Source organism: Calidris pugnax, unplaced genomic scaffold (assembly GCF_001431845.1).
Source record: "Calidris pugnax isolate Ruff unplaced genomic scaffold, ASM143184v1 scaffold89, whole genome shotgun sequence".
Lineage (NCBI taxonomy): Eukaryota > Metazoa > Chordata > Aves > Charadriiformes > Scolopacidae > Calidris > Calidris pugnax.
In genome coordinates, this window is record NW_015090865.1 from 6,368,395 (window position 1) to 6,391,277 (window position 22,883).

General features: G+C 40.4%; 1 protein-coding gene across 3 annotated transcripts in view; it reads left to right on the forward strand.

Annotated features, from left to right (window-relative positions):
• MGMT (O-6-methylguanine-DNA methyltransferase) overlaps nucleotides 1–22,883 on the forward strand; it is a 144,893-nt gene that overhangs the window by 19,954 nt on the left and 102,056 nt on the right. For 2 of the 3 annotated variants that reach the window (XM_014945232.1, XM_014945234.1), the window contains one exon: nucleotides 1,917–2,056. In XM_014945232.1, the coding sequence (XP_014800718.1) occupies nucleotides 1,917–2,056 (140 nt within the window). Of the gene's footprint in view, nucleotides 1–104; nucleotides 498–1,916; nucleotides 2,057–22,883 lie in introns of those variants that run through there. The other variant, XM_014945233.1, reaches the window with a different exon arrangement.

The window sequence follows — 22,883 nt, forward strand, 5'->3', positions numbered from 1 at the left end:
TCATAGGGTTATTTATAGTTTTCTGTTACTCACTGCATCCTGTGTTTTGTTATAATGAAAAAGCTGTCCTCTTAGCGCTAAGCTGTTATATTCATGGAGTACACGGTACGAGGTTCAGTGCATCTCGTTTAGGGCTGTCACACAAATAAAAATGAAGAATGTGTACTGGTTTTCCACATATGTAAACTTTGGCGTCGCTTTTTTTTACCAAGACTTCTGCAGCGAGGTGCTGCTCCGAAAAAAGCTCACCCACCTTCTTCCCTGGAGGAGGGAAAAGGAAGGGGGGAGAAGCTGGTTGAAAGGGAGAGTTTCTTTGTAATGTCAGCAAACATTTGATTATTTGGCAAAAAGCTGATGTGGATTGTGGTCAAACTAAATAAACCACCAGGAACCTGCAGTTCTTTGCCTGGCACACTGTACAGAACTTCTCCAACCTTTCTGCTGGTTGCTGCATGCCTGGAACTGAGGAACTGCATATGGGCTTCCCAAAAATTCAGGTATTTAAGTTTCCTTTCGCCTTGGTGGGCAAAACTGCCTACTTGATTATTTTTTTCTTCCTTTCTTCACACTGATTATATTACTTGCAGGTGTGACTTTATTTCATAGAACTTAATGCTGAAATTTAATGGAATTTCAAAAGAAATTCCCTTCTTTTGAAGAAATGTTAGCTGTAAGTCATCATGTGTAGATTTTCCTGTTCCCTGGTGCACTCCTAATCAGTTGTTGTGTTCTTCCATCCTTCTCCCAGCTCGTTAATCACTTTGGTGTTCCATCTGATGCTCCATCAGCCTGGCAGCATCCTCCCTTTGCCACGGGTGGACATAGGTGGGGTGGGCTTCAGAGCACTTTGGGGGACAGACTATAAACGTGGGGAAATACTGGGAGAAGTCAGTTTGTGCAATTGGCTGAGTGGAGGCAGTTGGTTCTGAATATTGTAGTAAAAAGGGAATTTTTCAGGTGTAAGGCAAGCTGTAAGTTTGCTGTATGGTCTGAGCGGCTTTGAACACCAAGAAACCTTCTTGGTGTCTTGATGCAAGCAGGGTGGTTCTTGATGGAGGGAACTTGTGCTGCCTTACAGTTTCTTGGATTTGTTTCTTCACATTTTTGTCGAGTTTCACTTGAAAGTTGCTCTTTGGAGCAAAGGCTTTTTTTACCCTGCTCGTACAGCGCCGATGGACGAGGTCTGAACCCGGGGCTCGGTGTCTGGGTGGCTGCAGTGGACATACTTGTGGTGTCCTGTCCTGTTTCTCTCCCAATGATTGTACAAACCAAGCTGTAAACATAACTCAAACATCCACTAAACATTCAGACTGTTTGTTTGGAGTTTTTTTCTAAGCCAAGATTAATTTGACAAGTATGTTATTGTTGGTCTCATATAATACTGAGAAATGCTTGGCATCTGTTTCCAACTACGTCCTATCAGTAATTGTAAAACCAGACTGGTAACAATGGGAATAAAAAATGTTTCCTTTACTAAGGAATGATTGCTTTTTTTATGTATTTTTCCAGCAGACATATTCTATTTGTGTTCTTGCAGTTATTTGCATAACGCTGCTGCTCCGAACCAGTGAATATACTTTGTTGTCACAATAATCCTTTTGAAATCAGTGTCAAAACACATCGGATGTGAGCTGATAAACCAACCATGAAACTGCTATTATTTGAGATTTTTGCTGAGGTCACTGTTCTGCTAGTGAACATGGGTTTTGAGACTCCCATTTAGATGCTGACTCCTTAGGATGGATCGTTTGAAGTTGGAGTTCTGAATGCAAAAGCCATAGTTGAGGGAACTTGAAATATGCTGTTTTCATGCCTTTTTTTAAAATTACTTTTGAAAACTGCTCAAAATACCTTGAGATGAATGTCCCTTGATGAAAATGCATGCAATTAAAGAGGAGTTTTGTTTTTGTGAACAGGTGAATCCCAAAGCAGGCGAGTCTCAGTGCAAGGAGCAGCGTGCGGTTCTGCTTTGCCCCGTGGGGAAGCTCCAGATCTCTGGGTGTGAAATGGGCTTACACGAGATAAAACTCCCCAAAATGAGCGTGCTGCCAAGTCGGTGAGTTCATGTCCTATTGATCCCATGTTTATGTATGTGGTAGAGGAGAGAGATCGCCCTGAGGATCCAAGGCAGGACTACGGGTACTTGTTGTTACTCACCATCCTGGGAAGGCAGTTCGGGCTCCTGTGGGAGGCAGAAGCAGCCTCCAGTGCTTTTAAGGGGTGTTGGCTCCAAAATGTGTTTCTTTTTCTGCTGCCTTGGCAAAGAAATGTTCTAAAATAAAAGTATTTTTAATGTAGGTTTTGCAAGTACATCCTGCCCCCTAATTTCGGACACACGTGTCAATCTGTCACTGAGGAGTAAGACTTCCTTGAGTACTTTGTGAATTGTACAGACCCATCTCTAGATACTTACGTTTTGGAACATAATTGTTCCAGGATTGAATAATTGTTTTAATTACTGCATTCCAGTTGTGAGAATTTTGATTGGTTTTCCATAGCTGTAATGTCTTCTGGACTTCAGAACGGATGATGGAAGTGGAGATGATGTCTTGGGTACAGGACTGGTTGAGGAGGTATCAGTACGTTTCATTGCAGAATATAAGTGCTGTTGGACCTGCTAAAGTTCTGTCCAGGTCTTTGGTCTATGTTTTTTTCCATATTTGTGAGGAAATGCTGAGTGCCATCTTTAGAAGGAACATTGAATTCTTTCAAAATTTCTAGATGCCAAATTTCTTTGTCAAATTTCTCTGCCAAAATTGAAGTTACTAAAACTACTTATTTAAGGCTGGTCTCTTCAGCTTTTCTTTGGTGATAAAATTGCAGCCTTTGCCCCAGCCCGTTACAGCAGAGCTTCATCTGACAAGACTCAATCTCCACCTTGTCCACTTCTCCCCTGTTTTTTCACTTCTGAAATTCTCCATTGATTTGTGGGGTTTCCCCTTTTCTGTTCTCCTATTTTTATCATCGTAATTTAAGTGCATGTAAAAATTAATCAGGAATATGAAGCATAACTTGTATCCTGGTTGAAATATGGTTTTGCCTGTAATACAAACACCCTCAAGCTTCTGGATTTTACTGTTTTGCCAAGTCCAGTGATATGGAAATAAGTATTTGAGTTTCTTCATGTGCTAATTTCAGTACTGGGGTTCTGCTGATGAGGAACAGAAATAAAGCAGTATTTAGGATGAGGCCGAAGCCTGCCTTTGCTGCAGAACTGCATCTGCCTGAAGAACAACTGGCGAGGACTCTTCACCCTTCAGAAGACAAAATGTCAATGGAGTAGTAGGGAAAAGGTCTGTGTGTTCTTGAAGGTGATGAATATGAGAAATTGTGTGGTGTTCTTTAGAATGCTGGGCACCAAGGGAACTGCGTGAAAATAGAAGCTGAAGACAAAGTCATGAAGTTATGGGTCGTAAAAAATACAGGCTCAAAGTGAAATGGCAGATTAAGAGCCTGTAATTATGTTCTTCCAATAATTAGTAGAGACCAAGAAGGTGGATGGGGAGGGATTGTTATAGTGGGTGTGTTTGTGTAGCTCTCCTGGAGAAGAGCAAAGGTCTGTGGTTGAGGTCTGTCTTTAATATGAGGTGTTCTTCAGGCAGACATCGGGCAATTTCGATCCTTTTCCCAATCCTTTAATTTTTAGCTGATGTTGATCTTTCACTTTTTTCAGTTGACTCAATTTCCTGGCCTCCCAGAAGTGTTGTGGCTTTAGTGGCATCTTGGTAACACTTAAATCATGCAATCTGATAAATTATATGCAAAAATTGTTATAGAATGGACTGTTACTCAAGAGTGGTTCACAAGTTAATGGTAAGCAGAATATTCTTAGAATTTCTTTAAGAATTTACATCCAAAAAAGAGGTGGAAGGTAGGACTTGCTTTTGTCTTTACCGATTATAAAGTTCTAAAAATTTTAAAGCCATCTGTAAATGTTTGTGCTGAAGTATAACATTTAATCTCTTCTGCTCATCGCTAGTGAATAGTTGTTAAATCCGGCCTCATTATTTTTGACAGAATAAAATAAAACCAAACCAGGGCCCAGTGTTTCTCCTAACTGGCTAATAAACACTATAGTAAGAACATTGGGTAGGGGAAAAAAAAAAACATAAGAAACATAAAAATTGATTTTAATGGACCCCTGTCAGAGAGAACCATAATGAGCGTGAGTCTAGTAATAAATATTGGTATTCTGCTCCACGGTGCTCGGGACTCTTCATGTAGAATTGCATGTAACAATCAATATAGATTTTAGGGGTTTTTAACAACAAAAATAAGTAAACCTTTGAAATATATAAATACTTAAGACTCGCAATCCGTCAGACAAACCCGCTGGTTGGAGCAGGATCTGATAAGAGTGGCTGGTTAATGGCCTAATCGGTTTGTGGAGATCTCGCTCTATTTTACAGCTTGTAAAACGCTCCGCAATTAATCACCTGAGATTACAACCTCTTCTGTGATGGCTCGCCTTAAAACTTAAGAACACAGACTATAACATAGCCTAAAAGGAGAAGCCACAAAGTAAAATTCAGTTTTCAGTGTGCTTGAAAGAAATTGATCTATTAATGAGATGAAACTAATTGTAATAACCTCAGGTTATTCGGCTCCTTGTGAAGTTTTAAAAGTCAAGGCATGTCACGGCGGAATGGCTTCTGTTTGGGGAGGAGAAAACTTTATTTGTGCTTTTTAAATACGTATGTGTGCATATACATACAATTTTGTGTATATATTTGCATGAAGACTTTCAGCTAAACCTGATTGTGAAAGCTTTAATTCACTGAATGCTAACTGAAATTGTTTCTAACAATTTTCCAATCTCAGTGTGGCACTAACAATTGGCTGAGTTAAAACAGTAACTTGAAATCACCTATTTCTATTTCAGTGTTTAAATTGAAGATTAACTTATTTGTTGGTGTTGTCTGTTAACGAAGTGCTGTAGGTAGAGCCAGAGTAGATGATCTCCGTATCAGAATAGCTCTGGAATGATCAAATTCTTTGCGTTTGATCCTGTATTGCTTCAGGCGTGTAAAGTGGGGCAAAACGTATACCAAAGATGAAGCTTGATTTTTGTAAACCTCTGCTTCTAAGAACTTCAGATTCAGGGTTCACATTGTCAAAAAAAGAACTAACATTATATATATCCTCTAAATATATCTGTATATATATGTATTTAATACTCAATCAGCTGTTGTAGCTTTTATTTCAGTGTATACAAGTGTAAGGATTAGTTTTGATCAAGAAGGTTCTCTTTCCTCCAATATTCCTGCCTGAAATATGGCAAATGCTTAACGGTGAAAATGTGCTTTTCCCTGGTGTTGTAGGAATACCCCAGACTTCCCTTTATGCTCCCTGCAGAAGAGGGATTCTTCTGGAAGCGGCGTGATCCCGTCTGCCCTCTGTATTTCTTGCAAGCTATTCGCAATTTTCTTTATCATGTTTCATTTCCCTGTGTCTTCCTCAGATCAGAGGAGGATGAGGAGCACTAAGTTTGGCCATTCTTATATTATTAATCCCCCTAAACCTTTATGGGGGAGTCTGTGGCTCAAGAAGGTCACCAGGGTTTCAGTCAGTCTCTCTCCACCAGTTTAACGTGATCAGAAACTCTCCAGAATCTCAGTTTAAACAGGTTTCCAGCTCTTAGGGATTCAGAGGGAATCTCAAGCGTGTGGAAGCACAGGGGGTGGGAGCCTGGTGAGAGCCTGGAACAATAACTTGGGGAGGCACGAACCACTCTGTTCATCTCCGAGGTATTTAATCATCGCCAGCGATGATGGTTTAAATGTCAACTTTGCTAACTGTTTCATTCCTCATACTGTAAAATTTACGGTGAGTGATATCTCACTTCGATGCCACAAGTGGGAGGCGTTTGGGAGGGTGCCACTCCTCCTGTTTTTCCAATAAGCATCAGCCAAGGCTAAGAAACTTCGTGGAGCTCAGGGGCCTGCTAAAATCCAAGCAGAGGAGGTGGGTGTGTGACTGCTCTGCTCACCTGCTTTGAATAGATCTCTGGTTTACCCTGAGCATCCGATGGGACTTAGGAGGAGTTTGTCCAGATTGGTTGTGGCTGCCTCATCCCTGGAGGGGTTCAAGGCCAGGTTGGAGGGGGCTCTGAGCAACCTGGTGGGGTGGGAGGTGTCCCTGCCCAGGGCAGGGGGTGGCACTGGATGATCTTTAAAGTCCCTTCCAACCCAAACAATTCTATGATTCTATGAGAACAGAGTTATTGGTGATGTAGTTTGGAAGAGGTGTCACTCTTCCCCCATTGAGTTCTTCCTTCAGATTGTTGTTTAATGGTGGAGATTTTATAATTAAAATGGTACAGGATAAAACCTGTTGCAATAAGTTATTGGTGATGTGGTTTGGAGGAAGTGTCACCCTTCCCCCATTGAGTTCTTCCTTCAAATTGTTGTGTAATGGTGGAGATTTTATAATGAAAATGGTACAGGATAAAACCTGTTGCAATAAAGAATTTAATGGGTTTTGGGGTGGTCTCTAAATGTAGAGCCAGGAGGGTGGGAAAAGGTGTTCTAGAGACCTGTTTGAAATTTAAGCTACAGGTAGTGTAGACTCTAAAGACGCCAGGTAATTTCTTGAGGAAAGATGTGGTGGGTTTAGTGGAACCAAACCATTCGGTTGTGTTCTTCTGCAGAGCCTGAAGTTTCCTCTGTTTAACGTGGGCAACCATTTATTTTTTTATAAATAAAGGTATATTACTGATTATTTCAAAGACAAGACCATGTGGGAAACCATTATTTTTGTATAAATCTATATTACTGATTATTTCAAAGACAAGACCACTGTCCATATGGAGTCATCCTGTGGTCCACGCAGTCATAGACCTTAAGGAAATTAACATTAAAAAAACCTTCCGCTTTTTTGAAAACGGTTTATTTCTGGTTGGTTTTCTCAGCCAGTGCTGTAGCAGAGTTTGTCCTCTGTGAGGTCGTAGCCTGGCTCCCGAAGGGGAGGATGTTAAAACACCCCGAGTGGACAAGTCCAGATGCATCACTCCTCCTGCCAGCGGGAGCAGAGCACTTACTCCTGCAAACACCATAATCATCCAAGCTGACGGCACTTATCGATGATCAAAGTATGTTTGGCATGGCACTTTCCTTTTTTTATAGTTTAATGTATTTAATTACTGTTTACAGTGACTGGAAAATGGTTCATTAGATGGATCTTTTGTAGGCGTTAATATAAACAGATTAGGTTTGAGTTACAGTCTGCGTCTCACGCGTTTTATCCCAACAATCCTGATTCCTGTATTGATGAGTCAAGGGGAAGCGTGTTGTGGGTGCCTGAGCAGAACAGCCACCCAAAAGGGAAGGTCACAGTCTTACATATCTTTCTCTAAGCCTTTTATTTCTAAATATCCGTTAACTCCTGGCATGAAGCTTTCACAAATCTCAGTGGGTTTTCTGCCACTTGTCTTAAAACCAAAACATGCAGATACCTTTGTAGGAAGATGTTGCCTGTTACTTCAAATCACTTCAAAATTCCGGGAAGGTGGTATATTTCTTAAAAAACAGAAAGAAAAAAAGAAATATTATCTTCTCTGGTAGTAGTGTCTACAAATATCCAGGCATCAATCTTTATTTCAGCAGATTCAATGGATGTGGCAGGAAGAGTTATTATATAGCATAGTCCTCCTTTTATTAAAAATAAACTGGGCTAGGTTTTTTCATAGTTTCTTGCGGAAGATGCTCCAGATTGTTTATGCTGCAGCAAGATAAGAAAACTTTTTATTGGAAACAGTGTTTCAAAAACTTAAACAAAATAAACTCCAAAAACATGTAGGAAGTTTAGACTTTGCCAAAGCCTTCTGCCTAGCCCAGCTCGAATGTGCAGTTTCACAGGTTTTTAGAAATGGTTTGTAGGATCAGTTTTAGTGTCGGGTGCGGATGGTGAACTTTATTTTGGGTGATTGGCAAAACCCCACGTTCCTCTTTCACTTAAACTGAAGTGAATCTCGAGCAACTCCACAGTAACCAATACTACACTTTAGATGGGTTATTTTTCCTGACAGCACTGCTGCATTTCTATTTGTCTGTCAAAGATTCAAAGAGGAGCAGGTTTTGCAGGTCTTCACAGTTGTGTTTTTGTCCATAAACGTGGCTGGAGAAGCCTGTGAGGGCTCTATGGAAAAAAATTAAATTTAAAAAAAAAAATCTAGATATCTATTAGGCAGTTATTCATGGTAATAATCTATGTTTTAAGACCTTTAATGTTAACATAGTCAATGCCATCTCGAAATGCTGGAAGGCCTATTTCAGTGTGCAGAAGAGCAAACAGCTTTGCTTGGCTGGTGTGTGTTCGTCACCCTTGATGGTTGGCCGAGATTTCCAAAGCAAGAAGTGTTATTACCTTTTACAGTGATGATATTTTAAAATGGCAAAAATAACAACAAACAGTATTAGATAATATAACTGGTGCGGACACCCACTTGCAACTACCACAAATACGATGGGTTTGTTTTTGTGGGGAAGATGTAAAGCTGCAATAGTGATGAAAAATAATTTCACCAGAGAGAAGTGTGAGAATTTCTCGATGCAGCATCATCTCTTCAAGAAATTTCTCAGGAAATAAAGCTTTTCCTGACACCCTGTGCCTGTGCCACAGATGCTCTGCCTGGTGTATCTTTACTCTTCTGCAGCTCAGGCCATGAGTGGAACCTTTCTGCTTCTCCTGCCAGAGGTAGATTAATGCAGTGGAGCATTTTTCCATTGCAAATCTTTGCTGTAAGGATGGGAAAATGGGCTGCATAATGACCTGGATTATGTTTCTATTAGGTATCAGAATTAGAGGGTATTCTTAAATACTGCAACTCTGCATCTTGGGTTTCTTCTCAGCCTTCTCTAGTCCTCCAAAAAAAAAAATCTAGATATGTAGATAATGCTGAGAATAATTTAAAGCCATAGAAGTGGTTTGAGAACAAACACTGGTTAACAGGAACCCTTCTTGCAGAGAACTGAATCACAGAAGTGTTTTGCCAAGAGGTCGTTGTTGGCTACTTTGGTTCATGAATTTGCAGCAAAACTCAGAAAGATCACATACTGCCAATGCTTGTGCTAATTATAGCCCTTCTTAAAATGCCTACCTTAATTCCTTCTATAAAAAGAACTTGAGACTTGGTAGGACAGAGCACAGTAGATGGTCCTGGAGCACAGAGTTGTGGGGCAATGCGTGTCCTTACCCCACAGGTCCCTTCTGCAATGGGTCACCTTCCCAGTTGTATCGACTTTCTGTCAAGTGGCAAACGATCCTCAGAACACTGTGCTGGGAAAGAGAGAGTTAATTTCTAAAACCTTTTCCTGTAACTGTAAATGCCATTTTTCTTTCTTCACAAATGTAACCTTTTAACATTTATTTTTAGCTTTTACATTAATATATGTAAAAATATTAAAAGCTCTTGTATATTACATTAAAAACTTATGTCAGCTGCCCTGCTTTTTCCTATTTATTAAAACTTTTCAAGCAGTGAAAACATTTTACTTGTTAATGAGGGGAAGAAGGAAAATTAATGACATAGAGCTTGGATCTTCCAAGATGTCTCCTTTTAACCATGCAAAACCAGCTCTTTTTCCCACACTATGTAGTTTAATTTCTGTGTTAGGGTTCAGTAAGCAAATGCAAATAGATTTAATGATTTGCATCAGTAGATCACTTCTCAGTTTAATATCCTCTGATATTTTGGTCAAGGACTTTTTTCTTTGCAAGGCTAGTGCTGTTTTGTAGAGTAAAAATATTAATAATGGGGATATTGTTATGTTCAAGTAAAGCAAGGGAAATGTGTAACTTATTGAAAAGCAGCATCTCATATTATATTCTCACTTGGATCATGCAGTGGAAAAGTTATCCGGAAAAAGACACTTTAGACATAATGGTGAGTTGCTGATTGTATTCAGTATTTAGTACTGGTTTCTGTATCACATTTCATCTTGTCCTCACTTTGCAGCAGAACTTTACAATTGAGAGGCAGAACTCCAAGCGGTGGTGTAAAGGACCTGGGACATGAGTGGCCACTGCTTTGTGGCTTTGGCAAACAGAGCTGGTGGTCCATTGGCTGGGGAGGCTGAAGATTGTGATGGGACACTGATTGATATGCCAGACCTCAGGCTTCTTCTGAAAGCCTCCAGCATCCCAGGGATTTGGGACTGGGTGGGCTTTAAAGGTACCTTCCAACCCAAACCATTCTGTGATTCTATTATGAACATTTCTGAAAGTTTTTAAAGTCTTTAGTTTTTGATAACTAAAGCAGTTATCAAAGCTAATAGGCAGCACCTGAGCTCCTCCATGCCACTGGCATTATGTGCCAGAGGCCACTTATAGTGACAGGGTGGGAGTTGGCTGTGAACCATGGAAGCCACATTTAAACAGCTGGAGTCTGCAAATCACAGACCCCTGTTCTCCTGGTGGAGTTCAGCCTCCCTGATACCTCATGAACAGGCAGCGTGGTGGGAGTCAAGCTCTCAAGATGCTTTCTGGAGGATATCAAGGGTGCTTTGTTGATGCATGGCCAAGGGCAATGAACAGCAGGGTCTGTTGCTCACAAGTGAGGAAGAGCAGTTTGGAGATGTAGGGTTGGTGGCAGCCTTGGGTGGACTGTGAGACCCTCCTGCTGGATCCCACAGGCGTGAGGACGGAGGAAGTGATGTGCAAACTTAGTTTTAGGAGAAGAAATTTTTGGGAAGCTGGTAGATGGTGTCCCATTGGAGGCAGCTGGGAAGTGCAGATGTTCAGGAAAACTGCTGGACCCTCCAGGATGGTTTCGTTGGTGTTATCAGGAGTTGGCCTTACTACATAGTCTTCAAATCTAGCTTTCCCAGATTGCTTGAAACAGTTATTCGTTAAAGGATTAAATGAGAATAACTTTTAAAGATAAATATGTTGTATATGGACACCCAGCAGCCTGTCCTTGCCAGTTCCCAGAGGTTCTGGTTAAGTAGAACTAAGTTCCTATTGGCTTTTGAGAAATTTAAGGTTGTTTAGTGCATATAATCCTTCAAGTGATAAATACTCATAATTGCCTCTTAGTTTATTAAAATGAGTGCTTGCTGGTTGTAAAAGCTTTGTTTGATTGCTTCTAAACTTCTGAGTAAATGTATTATATCATAGAAGGCAAATGTGGAATGCTGGTGATCAGCTAATCAAATTAGGTTCTGAACAGCTATCAATTGCTTTAGTTAATTTTGACATTTGAGAGGCTTACTGTTGTGGTCTGCTGAGCTGTAAATCGTCATACATCTAATAGATTTTTTTAAACTGTTTTATTTTCCTAAAGAACTTCATAATAATGTAGGTTTATTTGTGATGTAAGGGTTTTCTGGTGTGAAACAGGACTATTGCAGAAGACTTTCCTTCTGCTTATGCTAATTGAGAGCAAGAAGTAATGAGGTAAAGTTAAAATAACTTTGCACTTTAGATTATCAGTCAGTTGTTTTCTTGTAATTTTTTCCCCCTCTACTTCTCTATTCGTGACTCTTGCTTTTGTCATTCCCCAGTTCAAGCATTCAGAAAGATTGGGTTTTGTCACATTGATGAAACCTCTGTTGCCAGACAGGTGGACACTTCTCATCACACGTGCAGAACCAAGTTAGACAGCCAACCTTACAAAAAATTTAGGGTTCCCCAGCTTGTCCTTACCATGAAGTCTGAACAGTAAGCTTTTTTTTCAATTTTCAGTCCCATGCACTGCAAAGGCCCAGGGTAAGGGCTGTGGTTCAGCTTGGTCCAGCCTGTTGCAGAAGGACAGGGTCTGGTGTGACACCAAAACGCTTCTCAGGCCCTTAGTTAACAGCTAATGGCAAGTTGTTTATTTTCATCTTGCCTCAACCAACCTGTGGCGCTGAGGTCACTCATATTGAAAGGCCTTGAGAGTCCACTTTAATAAGATAAATGCTTTTATAGCCCTTTATGCTTCAATAGGAAACATCTAAATTTTCCTAGAAATGAAATAAGGGTTATAGCCCAGATTGCTGTCAAGGAGAAGGAGTCTTCCTGAAAGAGTGGCTGCTGGGTTCCTGCCTGGAGGAGTCCATGCTAAACATCAAAAAGTGGCTACTCGCCACAGCCAGCAGGCAGCAATTGCATTTATTAATCTACAAAGCATCATGGAATTACACCAAGTTTTTGATGGCAGTTGCCTTAGACCTCAGACTCCTGTGGAAGGTGGTGCCACAGCAGACTAATATATAAATTACAACTGTGCCGAGCAAAATGCAACTTTTAGAAAATTTCTTGTGATGGATAATGGCATGTAACAGCCCAGAATGGAGATGCCTGGTTACAAGGAGGATGGAGAATATTTCCTGCCTTTTTTTTTTTTTTTTTAAAAAACTTCAGGTTCAGTGGACTGGCTTGGGAGGAGTTTTTTGAAAGTTTAAATACAGTGTGAAACTTGGTCATAAATATAAATCAGCTTATATTAAGGTAATTTGAAATGTAATACCTCAATAATTTGGAAGTAGTCATTCTTCACAGCTCATGAATGTTCTTCACCTCTGAAAACAGTTTGTTCTCATTTTAAATGCTGCTGTGAACACTTGAAGAATGTAGAAAATGTCTTCTGTTTATATCTTTGCAATTCAAAAGTCCAGACTGACCCGATCTCTGGGTCACAGCCTTTCTATCTCCTCAACACGGAGCACCTTGGACTATCTCCACTCTCTCCACTCTCTTTGAATGCTCTGAAATGATTGGATTTTCTTTGATTTCTTCTGCTGATGACAGGAACAATTAACCAAGGTGGATGTCGTCTTCTGGGGTGGTTTTGTCGCTTTTGAAGGCTTTTTGCACTTGAATATTTTGGGATTTTTCTCTGGGTTTGCTGCTCTGGTTGCGTGTTTGTCTGTTAAACCAGATCCCCCTTCCAGTCTGCTCCAGCCTTGGTGGCAGTTTCTCCTGGTGGTGGTTGGGATCACCTCTCAACTCCTGCAGGTCAGGAGTTTTCTGCCTGCTGGGTAATATCGCTTGTGACTCTGAGCTTGTCCAGATGCTCTTCATTTATGCAGATATCCTCTGGGTTTTAAGATTTATGTTTCGGCGTGAAACAGAGGATATCCTCAGGGTTGTGATAGCATGTCTCGCTTCCTGTCTGTTCTGGGAAATACGTTTTTAAATTCTTTTTCATAGAACTTACAGCAATAACAAAAGCAGGCAAAAAAAGAATACAGGAACAGAAAAACATTCATGATATATATGATTTTCAGTGCATGCAGGTAATTTGAAAATGAACAAAGAATCTTTTGTCTGAAGTAATGATGAATCACAGTTAAAAAGATGCCAAATAGCCAAAAAACAACCCCCAGGTATAACGAAGCTGATGGAAAACAAAAAGTAGATCGGATAGAAATTCTTGATAATACTTTCTATGTGGCTGCTGGTGCTGTGTTCGTATCTCGGGTGAGTCCCTGTGATGTGGATCTAGAATCTTGAATTGTTTTGTAGGCTGCAAAATTGCAGGTACAGTAGAATTTCTCTCGTTGAAAGCAGTGTTACCTAAACACTCACTTGTAGTCATTTATTGTTATTTTTTTTATCCAGCATGCTGGTACTAAAAATTTGGTTTTGTACCTGAGCAGCCAGGGAGGGGCTGTTTCACGTTGGGTTTAGCGTTTGGATCACTGAAGGTATTTCTGAATTATGTCAGTTTGCTTATTGATACTCATTCAAAAAGCTTGCCCCATCTTGATTCTTTGTTTTACTGAAAGTTTAAAAGGTCTACCAGAATGAGCACACATTTACTAATTTATTTATTTCTGAAATAACAAAATAAATACTCCCAGTTGTGACACTTCTGTGTGTTACACTTTTGTGTTGTCTCAATTCACATTGTAACTTTGTCTTCACTCAATACTTCTCTTTCAGTTCTATCACTTTGTCATCAAAAATCTATAGTAATTGGGATAATTTATGACCAAGCTAATTCTAACTCACACAACTCCTGGCTCTATCAGGGCAGCACTCGCAGAATTGCAAGGTCTGGTTAGTTTTGGGCTGGAGAGACATCTGTGTGCCTTAATTGGGAAATACCTATTTTTTTATTCACCCAGCACTCTTAATTTGGGAGCCCTGTTAAGCACTGACTTTGCATCTTGTATTATAGGAACAGCTTTTTTCTGCTGAGGAGCTGGACATCTCCGTGAGGCTCAGGTGGTGGGACAGTCACGTTACAACCCAGTTGACCTTCTGAAAAAATACTAAGGGGAAGCTGAAATCCCTTCCCGTGCCCTCTAGCTTTGTTCTGGAAAAGCTCATTTAGGGTGGAATCCTCCTGGCCTCTTTGATTCGTGAGGGCTGAAGCAGTGCACACGCCGTTCTGTTTGTGAGATACAATATTTAGCCATAATGCAGATGCCTTCCCTCGTAATGAATGTGAATGAACGCGTAGAGAAAAATTAAGCTGCAGTTTGCTTGCGTTATTGCGTGTTTTACAACAGAATTGCTGGCAGTTGTGTGATGTCTTAAGTGTTTGACATCAGATAGAACGCTGCCAGAGCATGCATTTTGATCTTCGTGTGCCAATAAAAAGTTTCACATCTTTATCACCTTAAAATATCTTCAAGGATGGAGAGCTCTCTGTAGCTTCTGGTTTGAGGGAAAGTTAATGTATAAAACCAAGGAAAAAGAGTTGATGCCAGTGCCTTTAAAAGATATAAACACATCCAGTTATGTTAATGAATAGACTCACTGAAGATTTAATTTCTTACTTGTTTTTAATGTTGTTCTCCTGTAACTGAACCTCCTTGGGCAGAACAATCCTGACCTGGCCAGCATCGCTTTGGTACATGTTATGGGACCTGTTCTCTTCTGTGGGGGCTTTCCAGCTTGATGGGACCAGTGTCACCATCCCCGCCTGGCTCTGGCCTGAGCTCTGTCTGGCCATAGCCATAAACTGGAGATGGCTGTGGTCAGCCTTCATCAGGATGGAGGAGAAGACCAGGAAGAGAATGTAGGGGAGCTGAAAAGAGGTGTTGTTTTCCAGGGAGAGAGAAGTGGTGGGATAGTGAAGTGGAGAAGCTGATAGTGGTCTGTTGCTGTGAGTTGGAAACCAGCCCTGATTCCATGAAGGAGTTGGAAAGGCTGGATGGTGGTAATTCTCCTGGGAGAAGAGGGGGTCTACCACATGTGTGGTGTCCTCTGCAAGGGGTAGCATGTCATCCAGTGGCTGCAGTGGTGGTTAGATGCTTGTGTGTGGATACTCTGGGATTTTGCTCATTCAGCTTTAATTTTTTGGTGTTCCAAGTTGGTAGTAAAGTAGCAGTTAATGTCACGTTACACCATGGTTCCCTTCCACAAGAGGTCTGATGACAGTGAGTTGGATGTTAAACACCTCAAAGAAACAGGGGTCCTTTGTTCACCTCGGATGACTTTTCAGTGTTGGGATTTCAAAAATAGGGTTGTTGCAACGGCATCAGTGACTTCCTCACAATCCTTGGGGTGGCACATTCCGGGGCCGTTACTCCTCTTTTGGAGGAGGTGATTTTTAGGATTTGGAAACGTGAGTGGTGTAGTCACCAAGCTGTGTGGAAGGAAGGATAAAATCTCTCCTCACAGATCACCACGGGTGGCTTTATGCCACGCATCGTCTTGGAAGTTTCAAGCAGAGCAGCAGGACCAAAACCCCCTCCGTGTACAGTAGGCATTTAACTATTTCACGAGGATACCTGAACTTTGCAAGTCTTTCTCCATATGTACAGCTTTGTACTTGAAAGAGGGTTGAATATTGACCTAATTTGTCTTTTAAAAGGACACAGAGTTTTACTAGAATACTTATGCTATTGAACTAGACAAATGCAGGTGCTATTCCTTGGGTAGTCGGTGCAGAAGGTTGATGTGCTCTAAGATTTACTGTGCATCACCTTAGCCATCATTCCCATAAGTATTAATTTTAACTCCACTAATAAGAAACTGAACAAAAGTGGAATTATGAGTTCAGTAGTATTCTATGAAAGGTCAGTTGTTAAAAAGGCAGAGCCTGACATTCTGTGAAAAAGGTGCCTTCATTAATCATCCTGATAGGGGAGCGCAGGATATTCTTGACCAACACCCGTGAACCGCACAGCGCCGTGCTCCGGGAAGGGGCGCTTAATTCTTTGTATAAAAATAAGGATTAGGTGAATGAATGCAGAATGACCACTTCTTAGCACTCTAAGGTTACTATTTCTCCATTCAAAGTGTAGAAAAATTAATGGCGAAAAATAATGGTTTTTTTATAAGACATACTGTCATTATTTAAAAGTTTGTTAGTTTTATCTAAGCATGTATTGTTATGGGAATAATATTTAAAAACACAGTTTGAAAGAATACAAATATGATAATACCAAACACTAATATTAATGTAATTTATGAAGTATTTATGACCTCTTAGAAGTATTCTCTTATTATATTGTTTAAATGCGCAGCTTTGTTTCACAATAATTCATCTCTGTAAATCTTGAACAGTTACTCCTGTATGAACCTAACAGTTTTAATTGCAATGTATATTTTTTTTCCTGTGCAAAATTCTTATATTGAGTTATTTGTGTTTTTTTTCCTTGTCCACCACAGCGATGGCAATTTTAAAGTTAATACAAATTATATAAATTATTAAATACGGGGCTAGTGGAACATTAATCAGTAGAACATCTTTATTGTGACTGTTCCTGACAGATTATGTTCACCATGATGCCCATTAATGCACTGTATTGTAAGAGCCGATGTCCATTACAGAATCCCCTTTGTTACTGGTGTCAGGTCTAATTCAGGGCAGCAAATCTCAGTCCAAGTTGAATATGCTCTTGATATTTGGTGGAAAAAATGCTATTTCGGAAGTGCGGGGTCTCATCTGTTTAATTCTCTCAAAGTTATTAGTCTGTGTGGCGTATACTGTAAAATGCAAAGTCTGCAATAGTCTTTTTGCCTTAATGTCATAATTTTGCATAATGGCTGTTTGTGCTACATTGACTAGGTCCATGGATTGCTTAACATAAGTGATTACATTTTTCTATGATTATAAACTCCCTCCATTAGAAATACTGTACAAAAACTTGTAAATGATTTGTTGTTTAAGCTTTCTACTTCATTAGCTACAATATACACTTTACAAGAGTCATTGTCTAAGAGTTAGTAATATTTGTAATGAGCTGTATAATATGGGCCCTTTTACTAAATTTAAAAACAGATGGTATCTGTTAACAACAGTTTATCATGCAAATTGAACCCTAGCAAAAATTCCTTTCAGTGGTTACGTTGCTGTAGGCCAAATCATGGTGGTGTCTTGTTTTGGTGTAATAGCAAAAGGGAGTTATTGTTGTTTCAGAGGGTTGTGACAGATACAAACTAATTGTGGTCAGGAAATCCCCGAGAAGTAGAAATTCAAGCCTTTCTCTCCTTTGAAACATTCAGGTTTTCTTCCATGCCTTTAATACACACTTTGATATTTGGTGTCCAAATTTGTCATTTTTGCACATTGTGGCAGGTTTTAGATACAGGTGACTTTAACTCGTGATTTTGCTCATTTAAGTTACGAAGCAGCTGTGAATGAGAATTTCCCTTTTGTGAGGACGTGCACGTATTGATCTGAATGAGTGAAAAGATCAGAGGATGTAATGTAGACGTTTTTCTTCTGTCTTTTGAAAACGAAAGGAAAATTGGATCGTATTAAATCCAGCAGTCTTGAAATTATACTATCCTAAGAATATATAAGATATAAAGGATATTTTGCTTGAAAACTCTTGATAAGCGTGTGGGGAAAATGAACACCTGTTGAAACATGGCATTTTTTAATAAACTGTAGACTGCAGTGGCCTATTTTTAGCTGTGCAGCCTGATGTGTGCTATTTTAAATCTCAGCCTGTGAAAGGAGCAAAGGCCATAGTACTCATGGTTCCTTTAAATTCATTTATCTTAGTGTTGAAGCTCTAAACTGTAATGTTGCTCTCAAATGTCTGGAGCCTAATTATAAGATTTATTTCCCATCACCCCCCAGTGAAACTTTTTTGCTTCCCAGTCTGTTCTCCTACTACTGGAACTGGGTTAAAAACCATCTTTCCCCTTTAGGCTGCTTTTCTTCCAGAAATAGTGCCTGGTGGATTGTGGGGCTGGGTTTACCCCAGTCTGGACCACGCAGAGAGCAGATGGGTTTCTGAGGGTCATTCTGGATGTGTGGGGTGCCAAGAGCAGCACGTGGGGTGTGGAGCTGAGCAGGAGAACATAAACTCCAACTGGGTTGAGGTTTTATTCCACTCTGGCTGATGTACTCCTAAGGAAGTTCTACTGGTATTGGTTGGGCCTCCCCTTTAGTAAGGACTTCTGCTAATTTTTCGGTTCTAGAAGGAACTGTGATTTCTTGAGGTGGTTCTGTGCAACTTGGCCTCCAGTTGCCATGGTGGAGCAGGCAGAGGGTCCTGTCACCTCTTGACTTGAGGTTCCTTTTGCTGTGAGCCCTGACAAGGCCAACTGCAAATCCCATGAGTTGATGGCCAAGGACCAGTGTCCATGGTGTTGCTCTCTGGCTTGTCCACTAGCTCCCATCAACGTTAGGTCAGCTCATGCTTTGGGAAGGGTTTCAATCTAGAGCCCCTTATCACTAGGACTTTGGTTTAGATTAACCCAAGGGTAGTAATGGCTAGAGCTTGTTACTAAATTGTGGTTTTTCAGTGGCTTATATAATAATTTATGGACCCAATTAATTTTCTAGTTTTGGGGTGTTCCTGCTAACCAGGGGTGTTGGAAAAGGTGTCAGATTCTGGTGGTGGAAAATCCCCAACTCTATCATTTAAGATGCTTTGCCCAGGTCAAGTAATGGATGCTTCTCTCTATGTTTACTCAGCCTCTTGGGATGTCCTTCTTGTTCTCTCTCATCCACCTACACCTCTGAGTGTCCATTTGTCCAAATATTTGTCCAGCTTTTGTGTTTTATGGTGGTTCTCAGCCCTTTGTGGCTGGCTTTTGTCATCATGTCCCCTTCCTCGCCTGCTGCTGCTGTGGAAGATGAGGGGGTGAGGTGAAGGCTGATGGTTTATTCCAGTCATCAGTGAATCAGAAGGTTTTAGACTCTTGGAGGAGGGATGGTTCTTCTAAAATAGTGGTGGTGGAACAGTCGTTAATTTTGGATGTGACGTGTCGCATGAGCAACTCGGGCAGTCGGTCCCTGCCTCTGGGCACTGTCCTTTTGGAAAACATTTCACATTCCTTTGTGTTTCCCTTGCCCCATTTGGTGAAATCAACCCAAGGACTGGTGTTGGGGTGGATGCTGGTTCCTCCTGTGCCCCCCCAAACTGGAGGAGCATCTTGGCACAAAACAGGGGGAGAGGACCAAGCTCCCTGATGTAAAGCCAAGAAACCGGGCAACCCTATTCAGTGAATAAAAATGGGAAATACATTGAAGTCTAGATGCAGTATCTTTGTAGTAATAAAAGCAGTAGTACAGATTTACTGGGGAAGGAGTTTTAACTGTAATACTGTGGAATAGTGGGTTATTTTGTGTTCAAGAGCTACATTTATCACAAAAATGATGATATACAAATCACTTCCATATCACAAAATGTTCTTGGTCAAAATTGGCTTGAGGCAAGTGATATCTTCGAGTAAACAGTATATGAAGACCATATCTTAAAATGATAGATCACCTAATTTTGTTCTGACAGAGGTTTTTGCCGCAACAAACATCTGTCACTGAAATACCAATTCAGAGATATGGAAGCCAAATTGTGGAGGTTTTCTAGTATTTGTCACTCCTAAGTTAAGAACGCTACTGTTAGTTCTGTAGATATTTGGAGATAGTAGGCAGCTCTTGCTTTAAACACCCGAAAGTATTTAGTTAAGTATTTTAAGAGATGTGAAGGTCTTTAAATGCAGATTAGCAACTTTGGGAGTGCTGTGCATTGATTTGATACAGTAAATGCAAAGTGTTGGTGATGCCGCATAGAAATCGCGTGATCTTAAATCATAGCTCCTGTGGCACAGTAGAGTTGAAAAATATTTGATGAACTGATTATGCTGCTGTTATCTGCATGTTTAGGATGATGTAAAATGAAACATAGGTTTTTGAACTGAGCCAGGACTGCCATTTTGGTGTTTTTCCAGTGCGTGGTTTAAACCCAGTTTGCCTCCTCTAGGGTGGTTCTTGTGCCTCAGTGGGATGCAGGTCTGTGGGGACTGCTTCGTTAGGGAGATGATGAGCTGTACAGAGCTCGTTAGGACCTACAGGAGAGAGGGGTCTGTTACTGCAGAGGGTGTGAGTCCTAAACCCTTCTGATGTGCCCTCTGAAACCAAACTTCTGACCCTGTTCTACAGCTGAAAATAAAATAAGCATCAACAATGGAAATTTTTGTCTCAAGCATTTAGAGTCATGATTAAAATTTATTTGGTTGATAGATGTGAGGGCTATCAATGCACTAAAAAAGTCTATTAAATATATACCTATTTCAATGTAAGTATTTATTTATGTGTGTGTAGTTAGCACCTAACAGACTAAACAGAAAAAAATGCAAATGCACTAATGAAATTAGTTTTTAATTCTAGTTTCTGTTGACTTTTGGTAGGAAAATAAAATTTGGCTGCAAACTACCAACATTCTGTGATATTTTGCAGACAGGATGAAATGGCAAATACCAGGTCCTCAGAGGAGGAAGGCGGTTACTAGTCACGTTAGAAATTTGTCCAAGATTATTATTATACATCCCATATTTTAGCCTAATTACTTTCCACATCATTGATGTTTCTTTAACTCTCTGTTAACGAGAATGTCCCATTTAAATTCGTACCTGCCTTCACGGGCTGCCTTGGAGCAGGGAAAACTTCTCCAAGAGAAAAATGCAGATTCATTACTGTTGGAAAATTTTTTTCCTATTCCTTTTTAAATGGTGCTGGTGTCACATCTGAGGTCTGAAAGATCTGTGAGAGCCGTGTTTGTTTCTCAAATGCACATTTTAAGTTATTTAAATTTCTCAAAGTAAAGCTGTGTTTTATTTAAATTTCTCTGGCTAAACAATGTGGAAAAATGGAAGCCCAATTTGAGCTAAGCAAAATATAGATGATAAACAGGTGAGACCCAGAAGCTGCGTTTTCTTACCTGTGTTATCAGTCCTCATAATTAATGATTTTTTACTGCATTATTTTATATACAAGTTTTATAGAATATACACCCTTGTTTCCAGGGATGTACTTACTCTGAAATCCCACTGACAGAAGAGCAGTAACCACTTGGGGAATCCAAGCTGTTGTAAAAATCACTGCTGGTCACTGGCGGCAGGTGTGGGGCGGGTGGTACCCAGCCTGGAGGGGGTCAAGAGATCTTGTGCGGAAAATAATTCTTTTTCTCTGAGTTGCAGATTATCTAAAGCATATTTAGAGGTCGGTTTATGTAGCGTAGGAATTAAAAGTGCTTCAAGATTGTTAAAGTTGGGTTTTTTTGGTAGCAAATATATCAAGACATTCGTGAACAGTTATTTATTTTTTTTCCCCATAGCCGCCTGATCAGCCCCTTAAACTTAAAGCAGCCAAAAAGCAAGGTTTAATTCAAGATAATCTCTCGGGGCTTATTTAACATGGACTGAAAGCTGCAGAACTCTTTCCCAAGGCTTTCCTGTGTGGTATGGAGGACAATAATTTAGTTTGGTGTCGGAAGGTGGGGATGTAAATATCTGGGATGGTGCCTTGATGCGGGGGGGCCGGGAGCGGCTGGACCACCGGCCATCCCCACGCATGCGTCCGTGGCAGGGAGGGAGGGATGTGAGGGATGTGATGGAGACCTGGTGGAGGTTGGGTTTCCTGCCTGCTGCCGGGTGAAAAGCCTTGGTTGGTGTCAGAATGGTAATTCCTGGTGAAGAATCAGTGGTCCTGGGAGCGGGCGGCGCCGCAGCAGCCCTGGGCTGGCGGGGAGGGGAGGAAGGGGTTAAAGAATTCATAAAAAATGAAGGATCCTAATATTAAAGTGGGGGGAAAATGCGGGTGAATGACATATTTTTTACACACCTCAACTGTCAACATTTCTAATCAAATCATCTAGCCTTCTTGCTTCTTAAATGATACAAGCAATATTTCCTGTAATAAACACCCCTAAGTCTAATGAGAGGCCCTAAGGCAACTTCAAATGTATGAATTCATTATAATTGAACAACATAATCTGCAGGGCAAAGATGCCTGCTACCCAGTCTCTTAACTTCCCACGGCTTGGGTGTTCTATGAAAAATGTTATACATTTTGTTTACAATGTATTGCTGCTATTTGAAGTATTGTGTGCTCCTGTAGTACATAAGATGGGGACGCATAATGGAGGAAAAATCAAGGAGGCAATCTTTCATTTTGTTCGGGTATGAAAAATTCAAAAGACTGAAAACTCACCCAGAGAAATTTTGCAAGCATATTATTTTCCGATGTTTCGATCAATTTGTCTGTCAACCATGCTGAGAGGTGGAAGGGGCCAGCAAAAGCAATTTAGCTTGTGAGGTCCAAAATAGAAATGTTTTAGGAAACCTTGTCACATGTTATTTTTTTATATTAGAACTGCTGTGGTTTTTATTTGCTAGTCATATTATGAAGAGAAATTGGTATCAATCATCTAAATCACCTATGAATATCTGATATAACTATTACTTTTGTGCATATAAATAAGGGGAGGGGAAAAAAATATTTAAATGAAGCTTTTAAAGCATCGCAAAACCTTTGGGTAGACAACAGGCTCCCTACTCAGGTTTTCCCATTTAAAAAATATCCTGTGCATTTTAATTGATTGTACCCAAGTGACATCATACTGAATCATCTCGCATATGAACATATTGACCTCTCCCTGGCTTTAATTAAGCTATGATTGCTTTATGATAAGTTTGCTGTGGATTGATGGGTGTGCCAGCCCATGGTTAAACCATGTGTCTGCGTGGCTGTGTGAGGTACCGTGTGT